The sequence below is a fragment of the Brassica oleracea genome, chromosome C6 (genome assembly GCF_000695525.1).
Source record: "Brassica oleracea var. oleracea cultivar TO1000 chromosome C6, BOL, whole genome shotgun sequence".
Lineage (NCBI taxonomy): Eukaryota > Viridiplantae > Streptophyta > Magnoliopsida > Brassicales > Brassicaceae > Brassica > Brassica oleracea.
In genome coordinates this window covers 11465728-11486052 of record NC_027753.1, presented here as the reverse complement: position 1 = coordinate 11486052, position 20325 = coordinate 11465728, and the positions used below count along the sequence as shown (strand labels likewise).

The 20325-nt window shown below is 35.7% G+C and overlaps 2 protein-coding genes across 2 annotated transcripts; both read left to right on the top strand.

The window, feature by feature from the left end:
- The first annotated feature begins 5025 nt into the window (after positions 1–5025).
- LOC106299966 lies at positions 5026–8120 on the top strand. The gene is made up of 5 exons (XM_013735995.1): positions 5026–5864; positions 5967–6706; positions 6795–6884; positions 6961–7680; positions 7775–8120. The coding sequence occupies exons 1-5, from the start codon at positions 5756–5758 to the stop codon at positions 7841–7843; spliced, it is 1728 nt and encodes a 575-aa protein (XP_013591449.1). The 5' UTR covers positions 5026–5755; the 3' UTR covers positions 7844–8120.
- A 4786-nt stretch (positions 8121–12906) lies between these two features.
- LOC106299967 (probable eukaryotic translation initiation factor 5-1) lies at positions 12907–15529 on the top strand. The gene is made up of 2 exons (XM_013735996.1): positions 12907–13112; positions 13593–15529. Exon 2 carries the CDS (start codon positions 13857–13859, stop codon positions 15195–15197), a length of 1341 nt encoding a protein of 446 aa, XP_013591450.1. The 5' UTR covers positions 12907–13112; positions 13593–13856; the 3' UTR covers positions 15198–15529.
- Positions 15530–20325: the final 4796 nt, after the last annotated feature.

Sequence of the window (20325 nt, the reverse complement as noted above, 5' to 3'; positions counted from 1 at the left end):
CATTGTTCTCCTGATCTTCAGCACCTATCTCTCCTTACTCAACTTCTTCTATATCATCCACAGTTAGCACATAGAACTTTGAGGCAGAAATCTGAACTTCAGATGCATGCCCCGGTGATGATCTCCCTACTTTCGCTGCTAAAACCGTCTTCCAATTAGATACTCGACAATCTTCCCGACTCCCATTTGTCTCTTTCTTGTTTTCATTACTAATTTCACCCTACAAAGCTTCCTTCAAACCCTCCAAGTTCTGCTCCTTCTCTTTTTCTTCATTGTCTTCTATAGCTTCACTCTTCCTCTTTTCTTTACCATTCTTGACACAAAATCTTTCCGTATGACTCCACTTTTCACACAAATTACATCTTGCTGGCAACCAGGGATAGTGAAACTCAACTGTGAACTCCTTCCCCTCCTTAGAAAACTCAATCTCTTTTGGCAAAGACTTCAAAACATCAACATTCACGAAGACTTTGCTACCTCAAGATTAGTGCACGCCAGCGTCTCCGGAAGCAGTCTATCAGGAAAACCAACAGTACTAGTCATGAAACTAAGGCCCTCCCAAGAGTACATATGCAGAGGAACCTTCCGTAAATGAACCCACATTGGAATCACATTTTTCTCCCGTTTCTCTTCCTCTGTCTGTGGAGTCCATTTAGTCACCACCATAGGACTCCCGCGATGTTCCACATACCTCACTTAAGAACCTTCTCACGCGCTTTGGGATTTGAGATCCTGAATCGCATCGTCGTTGCGTTAACCACATAGACCTCCACTTTCGAAGCTAGCTCTCTATAACTCCATATCTTATTCACCACCATGTGTACCTTCGCCATATGAGGAGCAAGATCCAGAAATTTCCCGACTACAAAATCATCCCACAATGGCGTTGAATCCACGAGAACCTCGTTTGGAATCGCAACCGTATGCTTCCCATCCTTCATTGATATCTTTACCTCATACTTCATTGATATCTCTACCACATACTTCTTCACACTTTTCTTATCCTTCGCCGCCGAAACCCAACTCTTGCCTTTCCCGTCCATAGAATCACTGGTCCCAACCCCCAGACTCGCCGATCTCACCTCCGGAGGGTTTAGATCCCCCGGCGGATTCGCCAAATCCATCACGAAAAGCTAGGTCACGATCGCTCTCAAAATCGCTTTTTCTCAAAACGCAGCGTTTCGTTTCTCCTGAAAAGATGAATTCTTGGCCATTAGATTACAAATAATCAATGGTCAAAAATATTAATCCAAATTTTCAAGAATGGACCAATAAGAATGGAGGAAGATCACAAAAGAGTGATTTTGAGCCTTTAGATCAAAACTAATCAAATGCCCAAAATAAAACTATTAAGAATTATCTGTTCATTTATCTATAATCTTTTTTTTTAACGGCTGCAAATTGAGTTAATGAACCCCAAAGGGAAAATGTGAACAAAGGAAAACAAAGAAGGCAACATTACACACTCAACCTTACAGAAAAGATCTACGAGTGAATAAAAGGTGCATCTCTGCGAATCTGCTGATGAAGCCACGCAGGTCCGCCCAATGCCAAATATGACTGAAAACGCCCGTCTCGTAAAACGCTCTTAGCAATCTCCAATATAATCATCTTTTTGTGTTTTTTTTTATTTAATGGTTTTATTTTTATTTTTGAATTGTATAATATAAATTTGAAATATTATACATAGTTTGAGATATATATTATAGAAATTATATTATATTTAAAGTTTGAGGTTTAATGTTCTTATACTATGATATATGTTAAAGTATGTGGTTTAGGGTTTATATTGTTAGAGTTTGATTGGAGATTCAAGGCTTGTGTTTTGAAAGTTATATATTAAGATTAAACAGAGTAAATTTCGAGTTTATATTTAAAACCTGAAGTTATAGTATGAGAATATTAGAGTTTTAAGTTGTGTTTGTAGTTTAGGGATTAAAAACTTGTTTAGGGTTTGAGGATTCAAAAAGCTAAATATAGCATTTCATTATATTCTGCTATTAAACATACACTATCATAGCGTTTCCGAATATACCACTTTGTCATAGCGTTTCCAAATATACAAACGCTATCTAAAATTAAGGGGTATGTCAACCATAGCAGAAAGACAAAAAACGCTATACTCTAGTGCTATCAAAACGATTTTTTCTTGTAGTGTGTTGATATTTTTAGGGTTAGATTTTGAAATCTTATCTTTTTTTTAATTTGACCTATATGTGTTTAGTGATTTTCTGATAACTTGATTTAAACACTTTCTAAATATCTTAAAAGGTTAAGGAAGTGTTTTTTTTGCTTAGTTATTTGATTATAGGGTCGGGAAAACTCACAGAAGACTTTCCAAGAAGTCTTCTGACATATCCCGCATAAATTTTAGTAGAATTTAGGGTTCCCGCCTAAATTTTAGAAAAAATTAGGTTTCCCGCCTAAATCGAAGTCTTCCAAAAGTCTTCTAAGGGAAGTCTTCTCATGTATTAGATCTTAAAAGTAACTAATAAATTTTATAAAAAATAATATGAAAGATAAAAATTTGAAATCATGTATTAATAAACATTTCTAAATGATGAAAATTTAGTTTTACTAAAATTGAATTATTTTTAACATAGAGTGAATGTAAATTGAGTCATGATAGCCTTTGGTTTAGGGTTTGGTAACATATGTTATAGTATTGTTGGTATTTTTAGGGTTAGATTTTGAAGTCTTATCTTTTTTTCTAGTTTGACATATATTTGTTTAGTGACTATCTAATAACTTGATTTAAACATTTTCTGTGTTTCTTTTAAGTTTAAGTAAGTATTTTTTGCTTAGTTATTTAATTATATGGTTTGGAATACTCTGAGAAGACTTTGGTTTAGGGTTTAGTAACATATGTTATAGTATTGTTTGTATTTAGGTTTAGAATTTGGAATCTTAACTTAAAAAAAAAAAAAGTTTGACCTACATGTGTTTAGTTTTTTGAATTTAAACACTTTATAAGTTGATTCTAAGTTTAATGAATTGTTATTGACTATTTAGTTAGTTATTTGATTAGTTTATGGTTTGGGAAGTCTTATGACATATTTCCGCCTAAAGTTTAGTAGAATTTTGGTTTCCCGCCTAAATTTTAGTAGAGTTTAGGTTTTCCGCCTAAATTTTAGTAGAATTTAGATTTTTCGCCTAAATCGGAGTCTTCCCGAAGTCTTCTCATGTATTTGATTTTAGAGTCTAGAAGACTTCCCAAGAAGTCTTATGTATCGAAAATATTTTACCTAATCGGAATTTTTATCTCCATATATAATGAAAATTTACACATTCTCTTTCTTCCTCTCAAATTGCGGCAACAAAAATATAATGTTTCTCACTCTAAAACTCTCCAACCTCTCTCTAATCTCTTTGAACATCAAAACACCTAACTTTTAATCCATTTCTCATTTTTTCTTATGTCTTCTCACTAATTTATCTTCTTTTACAGGTTTTTTATTACATGGTTCTCATCTTTTACTCATTCAAAGGTAGATCTATAAATTTTGGATATATATTATTGTGTGTTTTATATATTAGATTCTAAAAATCTATAGATTCAACCTAATGTGACTATTTTGTTTATTATTTAAGCATAAAATTATATTTTTGACGTTTTTCTTTGTTTTGAAGCCATTTGAATGTCTTTGAATTTGCAGATTTTTCAAATCTGAGACAGACTTTGAAAGACTTCTCAGAAGACTCTCGGAAAACTCCTCGGAAGACTTCTGGGCAAGTATTCTAATGCATTTTATGCTTGAAGACTTCGTGGGAAGTCTTCAGGAAGTCCTCCGAAGTCTTCTGCCCAAAGTGGTACAAATTTTGGATATGTATGTTGTGTATTTTATATATTAGATTCTAAAAAGTTACAGATTCAACCTAATGTGATTGTTTTGCTTATTATTTAAGCATAAAAAAAATATTTTTGAAGATTTCTCTGTTTTGAAGTCATTTGAATGCTTTTGAATATGTAGATTTTTTCAGATGTGAGTCATAATTTGGAAGATTTCTGAGAAGACCCTTGGAAGACTCCCAGGAGACCCTTGGAAGACTTCCAATGTATTTTATGCTAGAAGACTTCCAATGAAGTCTTCGGGAGTCTTCCGAAGTATTCTGTCCAAAGTGGTACAAATGAATAATGTCAAGTAGAGTCCAAGCTTATTTATGTTGAGGAATGATTTCTACCTCCATGTGTAACAATTTTGTTTATGCTATGTTTTATGATTTGTATGTGTACTATTTTAGTTGTGAATTTTTTTGTAAATTTGAAGAGATGTTAATCAAAATAATTTGGTAAATATGTTCATCTTTTGCCAAAAATACTTGACATCATTGAATTTATTGATACAATATACTAAGAATTTTGTAATCAATCGATGGAATGAAGCCTTACATTTATACATGAAGAATTAGGGCAACTATAAAAGAAAACTAAATAATATAAATAATATCCCAAGACTCGATTTCGTATATTTGATCAAAATTCTCCACACGAAATTAGGAAATCTTAGTAATTATAAATATACAGATAAGTATATTTAGTATTTATTATCATTTTAAAAAATATAACAACTACAAAGGGAAATGTAATATACATGAATGAGATTTATGAGGAAATGTTTTCTAATATTCTGGTTTTATTAGCATAACCAGAGAATAGATTAAAGTGAAACCGAGATTGATTTAAAGATGAAACTAAAGATGGTTCAGGGAAAATGATCGCGTGCGGTTTAGTGAGAAAAGTCACATCAGCATTGTGAAATAGCTGACTCAGCATTATGAAATAGTGAGGTTATAATTCAAATTATAACGATTTCAGTAAGCGTGTCATCAGATAATAGTATGGTTTTAGTTGATAAGAATATAAATGCATGATTCACATAGGTGAAACCATAAAAAAGTGAACAATACCATGATAAGAAGAGTATGGGCCGGGCCGGGCCGCCCATCAGAACCTACGAACAAGAATTTTAACAAATTAAACGAAATTCAGAATTAACCAAAATAAAAATTAGATTTGTAAAGAGAGGAAAAAAGGCTGTTGTTTCCTCATACGTTTCGTTCCTCCAATGCCAATTCGCAAATAACAACACAGAACACACAAATTACCAATTTCTTTTCTTCCTCCATCGCAAACAAAAACCCTAATTGCCTCCTTCTGAATCCATAAATTCCTCTTTCTCTCTCTCTCTCTCTCTCTCTCTATCGCGTTTCCAGTATTTGACTTGTGTGGGTGAAAATCCATTGGCTTCGATTGCATCTACGAGACGCCTTGTTTCCTGCGTTTAGACGAACAATCTCCTTCCGGACTTTTAGGGTTTTGGTGTCCTCTCTCTCGCCTTTCTCCATCCTTGCTTTATCGGGTTAGGGATAATTTTGGCTGTTTTTTTAGATTGTCCCCGATAAAATAGAGAATAGAGAGGCATACGCGTTGGTGTTAGGGTTTCTTGTTTTCGTTTCATCATTGGAGTTGTCGCTTAGGCACTGAACCGGCGGGTGGTTCCGATGAGGGTGTTGTTTTAATTGTCATTTTACCCATTCTGCGTGAGAGATGGAAGTCTAGAAGGTTTTTTTTTTTTTTTTTAATCATCTGAAGATTGAATCTTGAGTTTGAGAAGCCGAGGGATTTGGATTTCCTCTCCTGGCTTCATTTTGTGACAAGGGAAGAGAAAAAGAAAAGAGTTTATAATTTTGTGTGGGAGGGTGAAGTAAGGTTAGTGTGTTTCTGTCTTTTATCTGATGAGGTACGGCTTTCATAATGGACAAAGGTGAACCCTCTTTAGTTCCGGAATGGTTGAGAAGTTCAGGGCATGCTTCTGGTGGTGGGAGTTCAAACCACCTCCTTATATCATCTTCTTCTCACTCAGGTATGCTCGAGTCCTATAGCATCTGATTGATAGTTTGTTGTTTGGTTTGTCTGCATAAGGTGATTTTAACTGTTTCCTGTTTTTTTTTTTTTGGGTGATTAGATTCTGCATCTTTACCTCATAATAGTCGGAATAAGAACTCTTGGAACAAAAGTGATGTTGATTCCGTTCATTCTCCTTTTCTGGATCGATCTTCTTCTGCTAATTCCAGGAGGGGCTCTAGTAATGGGTCTGCTAAGCATCCGTATAGTAGTTTCAACTTCAATAGGAGTCAAAGAGATAAGGACCGCAGCAGGGACAAGGATAGGATAAGCTATGTGGATCCATGGGACCTTGACACTTCTCTCCCTCTCAGAAATATCTTAACTGGTAGGGATCAGGACCAACTGCGACGATCACATTCAATGGTGACTAGGAAACAGGCCGACCACTTATCTCGAGGGCTTTCAGTGGGCTTGAAAAATGGTGGTGGTAGTAGTAGTTACAACGGGAATGGTATACTTCATGGACCTAGCATTGGCAATAGTTTTCTGAGGACTGGTTTTGATAAGGATTTTCCTTCGCTCGGAGCTGAAGAGAAGCATGGTGGGCAAGACGTTGTACGGGTCTCATCTCCTTGTCTAGGCTCAGCTGTTCAGAGCTTGCCAGTTGGTAACTCTCCTTTGATTGGTGGGGAAGGTTGGACATCGGCTCTGGCAGAGGTTCCCAATGTCATCGAGAAGGCTTGTGCTGGGCCCTTAACTTCTCCGAAAGCTAATGTTGTTAGCATAGGATCTTCAACTGGTCTTAACATGGCTGAAGCATTGGTTCAGTCTCCAGCAAGAACGCTTACCCCTCCACATGTATGATTTGTATCATCGTAGTTTTGGGTTTATTCTACACTTACATTTCTTCTCGTCTAAAGTAAGATAATAACCATTGTTTTTTCAGGGATCTTTGAAGACACAAAGACATGAGGACTTGGCAATCAAGCAGTCAAGGCAGTTGATTCCGGTTGTGCCGTCAGCACAAAAGTGCTCGGTAAGTGTTCCCCTTAGTTATTACTATTATTATTATTTTATCATCCAATCAATATCTGTTTTATTCAATTTGTCAGATTCTTAACTCTTCTGATAAATCCAAGACAAAGCAAATGGTTCGAGCTGGTGAAATTTGTCTTGCTCCCTCAAGAAACTCCCAACAGCAGCCCTCTGTCCTGCTCGGAAATGTCCAGTCTAATCCTAGTGGTCAAATTAAATCAGAGAAGAAGCTGTTGGTTCTCAAACCTGCTAGGGAAACTGGTGTTGCTGCTGTTAAAGAATCTGGAAGTCCTAGTAGTAATCCAAACAGCAGACCCAACTCTAGCCAGCTAATGAATACTGCTCAATCACCACAATCTGCTACTGTGAGAAGTACAAACAACAGCCCAAGGGAGCACAAGGGAATAACCTCCTTCACCATGACATCTGGGCAAACCATTGAAAAGAAACCTTACTTAGCTCAGACTCAGAGCAGGCATGCATTTTTCAGTGCTCTGAAGCAGAAAACCATATCATCAACAAACATCTCTACCGATCCTGTTAACCCTTCAACCACTCGCGTCTCTTCTTCCGTTGAGGAAAAAGTACTCACGTCAAAGGAGCTTGTAGCTAGTGACTCGTCAAGTTCGCAGGTTACATGTGGTCTTGAAGTCACTCAAAGGAATACTATTGGTTTTGAGGCAGCAGACACTCCAGATGAGGAAGAAGCCGAGTTTCTCAGATCGCTTGGCTGGGATGAAAACAATGGCGAAGTTGAAGCTCTTACAGAGGAGGAGATAAAAGCTTTTAATGAACAGGTAAAAAACATAACTACGCTCCTTTGACACTGTCTCGTTATCTTGTAAGATTAAAAAGAGTAACAATGGTTGTATCCTTGCTTTGTTCAAACAGTACAATAAGCTGAGGCCGTCACTTCCGCAGAAACTGTCCATCATACAAGAGCAAGAGAGTGTAACCTAGGATCTTCGAAACCAACCTTACAAACTGAAGAAATTACTGGTTTTTTACTCCATGGAACATAGTTTCTAATTTCTTTTTTTTTTCTTGAAAAAAAACTGGTTACTACTTTTGGCAATAGAAGGGAGAAAAGCAGGAGGGGTTTTTGGGTTTTGTTTGATGGTTTTTAAAATTTGTGCTAAGAAGCTTATCATGAGGGCCACGAGGCTTGAGTGTGCGATAAGTGTCCTGCCCTTTTCGGACTTTGTAGATCTTTGGTCAGTTGACAAAGAAAAAAAGTAGATCTTTGGTCTGGAAAAATGTCTCAGCTCTCCCAAATAATTTTCACGCCATCTTATTTGGTTTCAAATGTTTGACAAGGTAGGAGAAAACTATTTAGATACTCGAAAGGAATCTTTTGAAAATAGGATAATCAAATACAAATCACGGAAAATCATTTAAAATTCTTGCAATACCAACACAAAGGTTCAAATTGATGCTGCATCACAACATCAGGACGAGTTCGACCTTGAATCTTGGAGAATCCTTATTGGACCAATATGGTGTGGAATGTCGATGTGGCGATCAAATTAGTTATTGAACCAGAGGTGATCCAACATACAATTCAACCAGCCAAAACGCCAACTAGGACATATGTTCAGTGAAAATGTTATATCCTACAAATCAAGAGGGATTTCACCATAAATCCAATTTTCATAGATTCTATATTCCTATTTTGTCCAAGTGGAATCAACCCTAAAGCTATCCGGACCGGTACAATACAAATTTTACAAATTAAAGGTTTTCCAACCCGTCCATCAAGCCCAATTAAAAAGCGGCTAAACCCAAACCAAATTATAGACTTGTGGATGGATCTCATAGCTTTCCAACAAGTTCAAAGAGGAGAAATGGTCACAAAAATATGAAGTTTATAGTCCATTTCCCAAAACTAGCCAAACCAGTTCTACACTTACCTAAATTGGAAGATCTAGGTTTGCCATCAAACCAAACTCAATTCTGGCAACCATGCGACTTTATCCAGCTTCTAGAGGCCTTCTATAATGTTCTAATGAGCACTAAACCACACTAGATCAGGTGAATTCTTGAAGAAATTATCTAACCAACCCGGACGATTATGGAAAGATTAGACAACCTTTCAGTTTAATCCTTTCCAAACCAATCAATTCCGACCAGAAGACATTCTTCCTAAACCAGGATTTCCAGAATACAAACCCATCCATCAGGAAGTCATGCCATCAGCTAGCTTAGAGTGGACCAGCAAGCATATGAATAAGAAGAACTACATTTTCTCGCACTTGCTTATTTGGAGCTTTGGACTTAACTTCAACAGCTCTTTTCCGTTAATTGACGTGATCAGCACATATCAAGCACCCAGAAAGATCCTAAAGAAGCTCTATTATCCCTTAAAACTGTCCAGGTTCAAGATGGGTCAGATTCTTTATTTAGAGCCAAAATCCTACAAAATGCTTCGACAGCTAGTTTTCGATGTCTTGCTTAGTTTTTGATTTGTTTCCTTTGTTTTCTCTTTATGGACGTTAGACTTAGATTTCTGAGAAATATATAAGCTCATTTTCAACTGTACAAATCACCTTTCAATCAATAAAATTAGTATGCAAAACCTTGTCCTTTCAAAGAGTGTTCTTTAAATGTTCTTTAGACTTTAAGTGTGAGAAGCATTAGTAGTCTACTGAGCTCGTGGTTCCACAGGTTGCTTGAGATATTCATCAGCCTTGAAGATCACAGATGGAGAGAGTCTATCAACACCTACAGATGGAGAGAGTCAATCATCTATCTGTACCATCTCCATCATCGATCACCAAACATCTATCCATCAACCATTCCATCCTTTATATCTTTTAGTTTGTGTTCTTATTATATCATTCATAAACTCATTGTTCTTCTTTCTATTTCAGGATAGCTTGGATTAAAGGGACACTCATTATTCGACCACCTCCATTTCTACCGGTTTGTGGACCATCGCCCATTCCATCAACCCAGCTTGGATTAAAGGGACATAAATCCTTGTAATGTGTTATACCAACCTTGTCCCTAGTGATTATCCTTATCTTTCATGAGCCATTCGTGAAACACCATCAGCCCGGTATTTGAGGTAAAATTGCCAACTCCTCCTCTCTAGGGTGGGTGACTTTTTGTGTTAGTTCTGCATGTGCCTCATTCCAAAGTGTTGATTCTGATTCTGCCAATTGAATAGTATCTCTAGGGTTGATATGTATGTTGCTGAAAACCATATTATTTCGTCCTTTCGAAATCTACCATAAAATCCATGCGAAAGGATGATTATCCACATGTGGTATAGTCCTCCATAACAAGTAGTCCATATTTTCAAGAATCGATTGGATAGGGAAGTCTCAAACGCTTTGCTCATATCTGTTTTGATTGCCATGAACTTGCTTTGGCAAGATTTATTGGTTCGTAGACCATGAAAGATTTCAGGGGCGATGAGTATGTTGCCCGAGATCAATCGTCCATCCATGAAAATTGATTGTGTTTCCAATATAAGTATTGGAAGACAACACTTTAACCTTCGACACAATACTTTGGAAATGATCTTATATCCTATATTGCATAGACTTATCAGTCGCAGTTTCGTCATTTTGATAGGTCTCTCTGGTTTTGGAATCAACATATATTTGTAATGTTCAACCTCACATCCAATTTTCCTGTTCTCAAAAGGTATTCCCCAGATCAAGAAAGTTCATATTTATGATAGGCCATGAGTTATGAAAGAAAAGCGTGTCATGCCATATGTACTGAATGTTTTCTCTGAATGCATCATGAATAATGCTTTTCTTACTTCATCATATGTCACATTCCTAATCAACCTATGGTTCATCTGATAAGTAATGCTTGGTGGAATCACATTTAAAAAATTTCAAACTTTGAGGGTAATATGGAGCTGAATAAATCTTTAAAATATTATACAGCTACTTTTTTAACTTCTTTATCCTCTGTTATGCACGGTCCACCTTCATCATGTAAACTCACAATTCTATTCCTAGCTTGACGCTTTTTCGTTAAAACATGATAAAATTTGGTGTTAAGATCCCCTGACGTGTACCACATGTTCTGACTCTTCAGGTCTCACTATTCTTCCTCATCTTTGTACACTTCTTGTAGCTTCTTTGTGACATCCACAATTTCTTCTTGAGTTCTACTATCATTCGTTTGCCCTTCCTCCAATGCCCTTTGTAGTTCATTGATCCTCTTTTTTTCATAAAGGGGATTTTTTTCTCCATCTAGCAATTTCATGACGGTAATTAATAAGTTGGTGACAAAATCCGCATTATTTCCTTCTCCTAATTCATTCCAGCCTTTACTAATAGAGTCTAGTAAACCATCATGCTCAGTCCATGTTTTATCAAACCGTAATCGTTCTTTTCTCCTGGGTACCTTGTCCTCAAGAAACATATATTATTATTTACACTAATCAACCAAATATATAATATTTCTAAAAAATCTTAATAATTAATCAGTTTTTATTAAAAATTTGAATTTCATTTTATAACAAAAGCTGTCGAGAAAAATCTAACAAAATCCTACTAAAATGTAAATATTTTTAATAAAATAATATATTAGTTAATTTTATAATTAGTAATATAATAGTATTATAAATTAATATTAATTAAAATTTTACTATAAAAGCAAATAATTTTTTAAAGATATTTTAATAAATTTTATAATTATAGTATATATTATATTAAAACAGAAGTGTTATCCGAATTAAATATAAAAAATATTAAATTTCTAAATTAACCTTTTTAATAGTTTCATTAAACAAATTCTCATTCATCATTAAAACGGGTTAAAATTTTTAAACTATGTAATATTTCTATACAAAAGATAAATTTATTACCACAAGTTAGACTTTTATATCTATAACTATATATTAGTTTTTTATTTATTTTGAAACTCATAAAAATGTATAATCTAAAAATGTTTATATAAAAAATATAGTATATAACTAACCTTTACTTTATGTATTATTTACAAAATATTTTATTAGAAAATTTGAAATTTTAATAATTCATGAAAGATATTGATGACAAATCCATTTTAATTTTAAATTTAATGTTTATTTTAATTATAACACAATGTTTCTATTAAAATATAATTTTTTTAACAAAAGTTGAAATATTTTTTTTAATAAAATAGTGAATTAATGTAGTAACAAAAAAAATTCAAAAGTCATATAATCTTCCAAACTCAAATATAGTTATGTAGTTTTCTAATTTTTATTGACTAAATACACAATTTTGAAAATAAATATTCTAAACTGAAAAAGATAATATTCCAAATTATACAAAAGTTAAAATCATAGATGCTAAATTATAGATTTTAAAAATGCAACATTGAAAACAAATTATTTTGTAAGAATCAAAAATAATATTATATTTTGAAATCTTAATTTAATAACAAAGAATCAGAAAACTTAATACTATAACATCCAAAAAATATTATGTAACGATAATTTTTTTTAAAGTATTCTCGTAGATGCTACTAAGTATAAAATTTACTAAAATAATAGGGTTATGTTATTTAAATAGAACAATGTAGTTATTTATAATTCGCGCAAAATATAAAAAAATGATAGATGTTAAAATATGTTTTTATAAACAAAATATGAAAATATAAATTATCCTAAATAAATATCCTTTCTATAGTATGACTAAATAAAATTTAAAAATGAATTGTATGCAAATTGTAGAATTTTGTTTTAAAAACATAATTTAAATAAAATTCTCTATTTGATTATTTTCAAATTATGAATTTATTATACGGAAATGTAAAATGATTAATAACAAATTAAAATGTATAAACTCAATAAGATTAAAATGTATAAAAACAATAAGATTAAAGAGTTACACAATAAGATCTATGTTTAAACTCTTGTTAATTAGTTGATTTTCAATGCTGAATTGGACGTTCTTGTAGATCTTTGAATCATTATTGGTCAGTAAAAAAATTAATTGAAATAAAAAAAACGAAAAAAACATATAAAAATGGATATACATAAAAAAAATTGTCGAAAGAGAACAAATAAATAATTGGAGACGACACGATGAGTTTGCCCTAAAGGATGAACCACAATCACGCGTTTCCAGCCTCCTTCCTTTGTCATTTATATATAAATACACAGAAAACGTCTCTAGCTGAGGTGCTTTCTCTCATTCTTTCATCGGCGCAAGCGTTCATCTTCCGCTCTCAAACGCACGAGAGACCATCGTAACTTTTCGTTCGTCCATCTTACGAGGTAATTTATTCGTGTGTTGCTGATATTACTTTGCGATTACGATTTAACTTAATATTAGATTAATCAACCATCTGATCCGATTGTTATCCAAAAAATATCGAGTATAGATTCTGAAGATCTCTACATGTACTATAATCAATTTGAATGGCCCATGGTTAATCTCAAGAAATTATTTTTGGAATCGTTAGAAATTGATTGTTTCATTGAGACAAGGGTGGCCGTTGTTTAATTGTGTATGTCGATGATATGTATTTGATTCGATGATGCGGTAGTGGGTTTTTATATTGTAAATCTCGGAACCTTTCTTTGTTTCCTGTTATTGCTTCTTTGAAATTTTTGTTTGTTTGTGTGTTTCAAGATTTATGAATTTTCCGGTTAGATCTCTGTGCCTTGTTGTTTAAAATTGAAACGCTCAAATTTCCGTACCTTTGTTTCTTCTTCATTTGGGGCTGAATCTTTGTCTTTATTGTGTTTTTACAGGAAGTTGGCAGTTAAAGCTGCTGGGATTTTACATATTGTCGAAAGTGGAGTGTGAAGAATCTTTTATGTCTGAACAGGCTTCTCTCTTTCAATCGTCTATACAGCTTTTAGGAGAGTACTGTCCTACTTCCAGGAAGAAGTCCACTCGTCTTGGATCTTCTTTCGAGGCCTTCAACAACACAAGCAGTTCCAGCTTTCAGTTTCTCTGCCTCTTCTGACATTTCCCGCCCTATTTTGTGCTTTCTTCTAGTCATCAAAATCAAAATGGCTTTACAAAACATTGGTGCCTCCAACCGTGACGATGCGTTCTACAGGTACAAGATGCCGAGGATGATGACCAAGATCGAAGGTAGAGGTAACGGCATCAAGACTAATGTTGTTAACATGGTTGAAATCGCCAAGGCCTTGGGGAGACCTGCTGCTTACACGACCAAGTACTTTGGCTGTGAGCTGGGTGCGCAGTCCAAGTTTGATGAGAAGACGGGAACCTCATTGGTTAACGGAGCCCACGACACTTCCAAGCTTGCGGGGCTTCTTGAGAACTTTATCAAAAAGTATGTCCAGTGTTATGGATGCGGAAACCCCGAAACCGAGATACTTATCACCAAGACGCAGATGCTCCAGCTGAAATGTGCGGCTTGTGGGTTTATCTCGGATGTCGATATGAGGGACAAGCTCACTGCGTTTATTCTGAAGCATCCTCCAGAGCAAAAGAAATCTTCGAAAGACAAGAAATCTATGAGGAGAGCTGAGAAAGAAAGGCTGAAGGAAGGTGAAGCGGCTGATGAGGAGATGAAGAAACTTAAGAAGGAGGCTGCCTCTAAGAAGAAAACAACTGCTGGTAGTTCGAAAGAGAAAGTTTTGAAGAAGAAAGATCATTCCCCACCTCCAAGCCAGTCTGATGAAAATGAGCAAGCAGACAGTGAAGAAGAAGAAGATGATGATGATGTCCAGTGGCAAACAGATACATCGCGGGAGGCTGCTGAAAAACGAATGAAAGAACAGCTCAGCGCTGCAACCGCAGATATGGTGATGCTAACTACGATGGAAGAGAAGACGCCAGCAGTTGTGGAGAAGAAGTCGCTTGAAGCGCAGCAACCATTGAAGAAGCTACATGAGAATGGCATCGGCAAGATCCCTGAAAATGCTCATGAAAAGCTTGTGAGTGAGATAAAAGAGCTTCTTAACAACGGTTCAACTCCTTCCCAACTCAGAACCGCCATATCGTCAAACTCCGCCACTCCTCAGGAGAGGATGGACGCCTTGTTCTCTGCTCTTTTTGCTGGCCAAGGGAAGGGGTTCGCTAAAGATACTCTCAAGAAGAAGAAATATCTCGTGGCGTTCATGATGATGCAAGAAGATGATGGAGCTCCTCGGCAGATGTTTTTGCTTAACGCAATTGAATCTTTCTGCGAGAAAGCTAATGCAGAGGCTGCTAAAGAAGTCGCTCTTGTTATCAAAGGTTTTTATGATGAAGACCTTCTGGAGGAAGATGTCATTTTTGCATGGTACAATAAAGGCATCAAAAGCTCGCCGGTGATGAAGAACGTGACTCCTTTTATCGAGTGGCTCAAGAACGCGGAGTCCGAGTCCGAAGAAGAGTGATGCTTCCTTCCTTTATTAAGGGTGGTTTAAAATTTGGTTTGTGTCTGCGTTTGTCTGGTTTCAGTGTGTGTCTTGGAATAAGGTACGAGGACAGTGGCCAAGCTGTCTTCACGTAATCAGCTGTGGTCATCGTTGCTCTCCGCTGTTTTCTTTAGATGATCTCTCGTCTTTGTGTTTTAAAGATTCAGACGGTTTGTTAAAGTTTCAGACTGTTTTGTTAATGTTATCTCTCTGTTTTAAAGCTAAACAAGTTTTTTTGAAATCATTAATTTATTATGCAAATTACCATTGTACCATTTTCCATATATCTCTAATTATATATATTTTGTCAGTCCAAACCATTACACTATAGAACACGGCTTATTCATCCCCTATAGAACACTAACTCATTTTGAGGATTTAACAATTTATCTCCAACCTTGTGATCAAAGTCATAATGAAACACCTTTTCTTCGTAATTGTCCTTGTGCTTTTGATCCTTGTTGCGATTGGGATACTCGTGATTGTGATAGTTGTTGTGATCGTGGAGCTCTTCCTTAAATCAAAATAAATGAAAATGTAGCAAATAAATTGAAAAATTTCAACGACATACGAAACCTATTTTTTTCATTCTCATGGCTTCTTTGAATGGCTCTCCACTTGGATTTTTACAACCTTACTTATTGTGTGCATTTTCCTTGGAGTTTGAGCATGTCATCACTTTTTTATGCAGTGTCAATTGGGTATTACTTGATCCATATTCAATTTTTTCTTTTTTTCCTAACATAATTACTTGGTCTTTCCGGATTGCGTTTTCTCCATGGTGGTAGCAAGACAACTAGCATATTTGGTCTAGGCCAAAACTTCATCACTTGTAAAGGCTTTATACTATCTTTATATATTTCTCGCTACTTTTTTTTTTGTTGTACAATACTCATTTACATAAGTTTCAACATTTTTTACATATTATACTTGCAGCATGAACACAAGGAATTTCTACCATTTGCCACTTCCAGCAACCACAAATCTTCTCATTCATATCAACAACATAGTTAAACATTATTGATCTCTACCTCATGCAAGTTATTTATGGCCAAGTAGTGGATGCAAATTTTTGACCCATTTACTATTTCTTATTATCCTCAACGCGTTGGGGGAAAATTAATTCTAACTTCAACAACCTCAATTTCAGGTGACTCTTTACTTGGTGGCACACACTCATGCTCAACATCTCTATCTCCTCCAGCTCTAGACTTCGTCGCGGTGGAGGAGATCCAACTCCGGCTTCAACATCTTCAGTTGTAGGTGCCTTTTCAATTGACACGAGAGATTTGTCTTTGATACTAATAATATGTATCTCATGTTTTCGAGACAGTCTCGCTCGACAGTGCTACAGTGTCGCTGGACAGTGCTACAGTGTCGCTGGACGCTGCTACATTGTCGTTGCGTTGCTACAGTGTCGTTTCTGTTCATCATTTTTTAGTCTAAAAACGTGAAAATACCTATAGTTGGTTGCCTCCCATTAAGCGCTTGTTTTTAGCCTGTAGCTTGATTTCTAGAGATCAGATGTGGTATAGACGAGAATGAGAACTTTCTCCAAAACAAGTCTCAATGTTTATTTTCTTCATCTTCATCACACTGCTCGTGAAAGCCTTCATAGAATCTTCTCCTTTGTCTATCATCTCAACAATAAAGAGTGCTTGAACCTTTGCAAATGACTGTGAGAAACCTCTACTACGCACTATGTATTTTCTGGCACCATTTGAGAAGTGTGAAATCAATGAAAACTGAGTAATGCCCTTGGTCCTTTTTCTTTTCCTCTTCTTCCTCTTCTTCCCCTACCCCCCTCTAGACTTGTCTGGCGGTGGTGCCTCCATCAAAAAGATTTCGATACACTTCACACTCCTTGTGCTCTAATACGCCACGGGTGTTGAGACACCGAAGTGGTGTCGTTCGAAAATGCTACCGATGGGCCTCGGTCCACATCATATTTATATCTCAAGCATGTCTTAGGAGCTATTGCATGCAGATGATCATAAAATACCTCAATGAAAGAACCTAAATGCACACTTCTATCAGGTAGAGTAGGAAATTCATCTTCAGAAAGAGTGCAGGGAATCATTAACTTCACAAGGTCATGTATGTTTTTCACTCTTTTGTGAAAACCATCAGCCTTTTCTGCATAGATAGTTGATTTCAGATGTTCGGGGACAGCAAGGTGTGAGGCTTTGGACTTGTCCATTCTCTTCTTAACTTGTTACAACTCAATCATGCAACTTGGTAGTTCGTTCAACCATGAGTGTCGATCTATAGAAGGTGGGTACCGATTGATACTAGCCTTTGGTGAAGTGTCCAGATCTTTTCCCGTAGGATGTTGATCGACATCAAGCTTCAATTTCGAGTCCTGGCCCAAGTTTTCAATCTGTTCATCATCCCCTATCTCCAAAAAATCTTTCATAGTGATTTCTCTATTCAAATCTAAATTTTCAGACTGTTCTTCATCTTCTAGCTCTAAGAAATTTTCCAAGGTGATTTCTCTATTCAAATCTAGGGCAAGATAACATCTTGATCTATCGGTGCTCTTGAGGAGTGTCAACGGACATGGGAAGATTGTATCGATCGACACTTAGATTGGTTCACATACTTCGTCCACTCCGCTCAGTTCTCCAAATCCATGATGTTCATTTCCTTTTGCCATAATAGGGTCGACAATCTGTCTTGGGTTTAGTTCTTGCTTATGCATAACATCATTTGTCTGCTGAACCTGAATATCTGGCTTTTTGACATGAGTGTTCAGAATTTCAAATTCTCCATTTGTCTCATTGTAAATATAATCCAAATTCAGATTGCAATCAACAATATTTTTGCCCTTGCAACTTCTAAAAATAATTTGAGCACACAAAACATGCATTTTTGACATCAAATGACTATTATTTTACACAAACTATAGGCGGTTTGCATTTTAAAATTTCTAATAGAGATAATAATACATAATCTCCGATTTTCTCATCACACATATAGCGCAGTTCCAAACATGAACAGTTACGAATGTATAGCTTCAAAAATATAATTAAATAACTAAGTAAAGGACTAATAATAATTATTTGAAAATATATTTGAAAATTTAGTTGATAGATCTTTGGAAGATTTTTAGATTGTATATGCTGAAATTTAGTTGAAAGCAGATATTTTCAGTAGAAACAAATATAAAATCATTAAAATTATGGTAAGCCATAAAACTATCTAAATTTTATGTTATGTTTATAAAAATATTTATAAAAAATCCATTTCTGTGGTAAATAATGAAACACTTTGATCCTTGTTGTGATTGGGATTCTCGTGATTGGGATCGTTGCTGTGGTCGTTGCGCTCTTCCCTATATCAAAATAAGTAAAAATGTATGATACAAAAAAATTGACATGTAGCAAGTAAATTGAAAATTTCAACGACATACAAAACCTATTTTTTTGGTCATCCTCTTGGTTTCTTAGAATGATTCTCCACTTAGATTCTTACAACTTTACTTATTGTGTGCATCTTCCTTGCAGTTTGAGCATGTAATCACTTTCTTCTGCCATGTCAACTAGGTAATACAGATCCAGATTCAATTTTTTCCATTTTTTCGTACATAATTACTTGGTCTTCCCAGATTGCGTTTTGACCATGGTAGTAGCAAGACAGCTAGCATATTTAGTCTAGGTTAAAACTTCATCACTAGTAAAGGTTTTATACCATCTTTATATATTTCTCGCCACTTTTTTGTTGTTGTACAATATTCATTTACATAAATTTCAACATTTTTTACATATTATAATACTTGCAGCATTAACGCAAGGGATTTCTACAACCCGCCACTTCCTGCAACCACAAGTCTTCTCATTCATATCAACCACATAGTTAACATCATTGAACTCTACCTCATACAAATTATTTATGGACTAAAATCAAGCGCTTAGTGGGAGGAACCCAACTATAGGTATTATTCAACGTAGTGGGGGAACTTTAACTCTAACTCTAACAACCTCAATTTTAGGTGCCTCTCCACTTGGTGGCACACACTCATGCTCAACATCTCTATCTCCTTCCAGCTCTTGACTTCGTCTCGGAGGAGGAGATCTAACTCCGGCTTAAAAATCTTCAGTTGTAGGTGACTTTAAATTAACACGAGAGATTTGTCTACGATACTAATAACATGTGTCTCATGCTCTCGAGACAGTCTCGTTCGACAGTGCTACAGTGTCGTTCGACAGTGCTACAGTGTCGCTCGACGCTGCTACATTGTGGTTATGTTGCTACAGTGTCATTTCTTTTCATCATTTTTAGTCTAAAAATGTGAAATACCTATAGTTGGGTTCCTCTCACTAAGCGCTTGTTTTTAGTCATTAGCTTGAGTTCTGGAGATCAGATGTGGTATAAAAGAGAACGAGAACTTTCTTCAAAACAAGTCTCAATGTCTATTTTCTTCAGCTTCATCACACTGCTCGTGAAAGCCTTCATAGGCTCTTCTCCTGTGTCTATCATCTTAGCAATAAAGAATGCTTGAACCTTTGCAAATGACTATTAGAAGCCTCTACTATGCACTATGTATTTTCTGGCACCATTTGAGAACTGTGAAATCAATGACAACTGAAGACCGCCCTTGGTCCTTTTTCTCTGAACTCGCGGTGGTGCCTCCATCAAAAAAATTTCGACGCACTTCACACTCCTTGTGCTCTAAGACGGGTGTTGAGACCCCAAAGTGGTGTCGTTCGAAACTACTACCGATGGGCCTTGGTCGACTTCACATTTATATCTCAAGCCTTTCTTAGGAGCTATTGCATATAGAAGATCATCAAATACCTCAATTTAAGAACCTAAATGCACACTTCTATCAGGTAGAATAGGAAATTCATCTTCAGAAATTGTGTAGGTAATCCTTAACTTCACAGGGTCAGGTATTTTTCCATTCTTTTGTGAAAACCAGCAGCCTTTTATGCGCAGATAGGTGATTTCAGATGTTCGGGGACAGGAAAGTGTGAGGCTTTGGACTTGTCCATTCTCTTCTCAACTGGTTCCAACTCAATCATGCAACTTGGTAGTTCATTCAACCATGAATGTCGATCTATATAAGGTGGGTACCGATTGATACTATCCTTTGGTGAAGTGTCCA

Excerpts from the sequence above, each read along its gene's own strand:
- LOC106299966 (XM_013735995.1), top strand. The coding sequence starts at position 5,756 with ATGGACAAAGGTGAACCCTCTTTAGTTCCGGAATGGTTGAGAAGTTCA. Across the intron at positions 5,865-5,966 it reads ATCATCTTCTTCTCACTCAG|ATTCTGCATCTTTACCTCAT; the intron begins GTATGCTCGAGT and ends TTGGGTGATTAG. Across the intron at positions 6,707-6,794 it reads GAACGCTTACCCCTCCACAT|GGATCTTTGAAGACACAAAG; the intron begins GTATGATTTGTA and ends TTGTTTTTTCAG.
- LOC106299967 (XM_013735996.1), top strand. The coding sequence starts at position 13,857 with ATGGCTTTACAAAACATTGGTGCCTCCAACCGTGACGATGCGTTCTAC.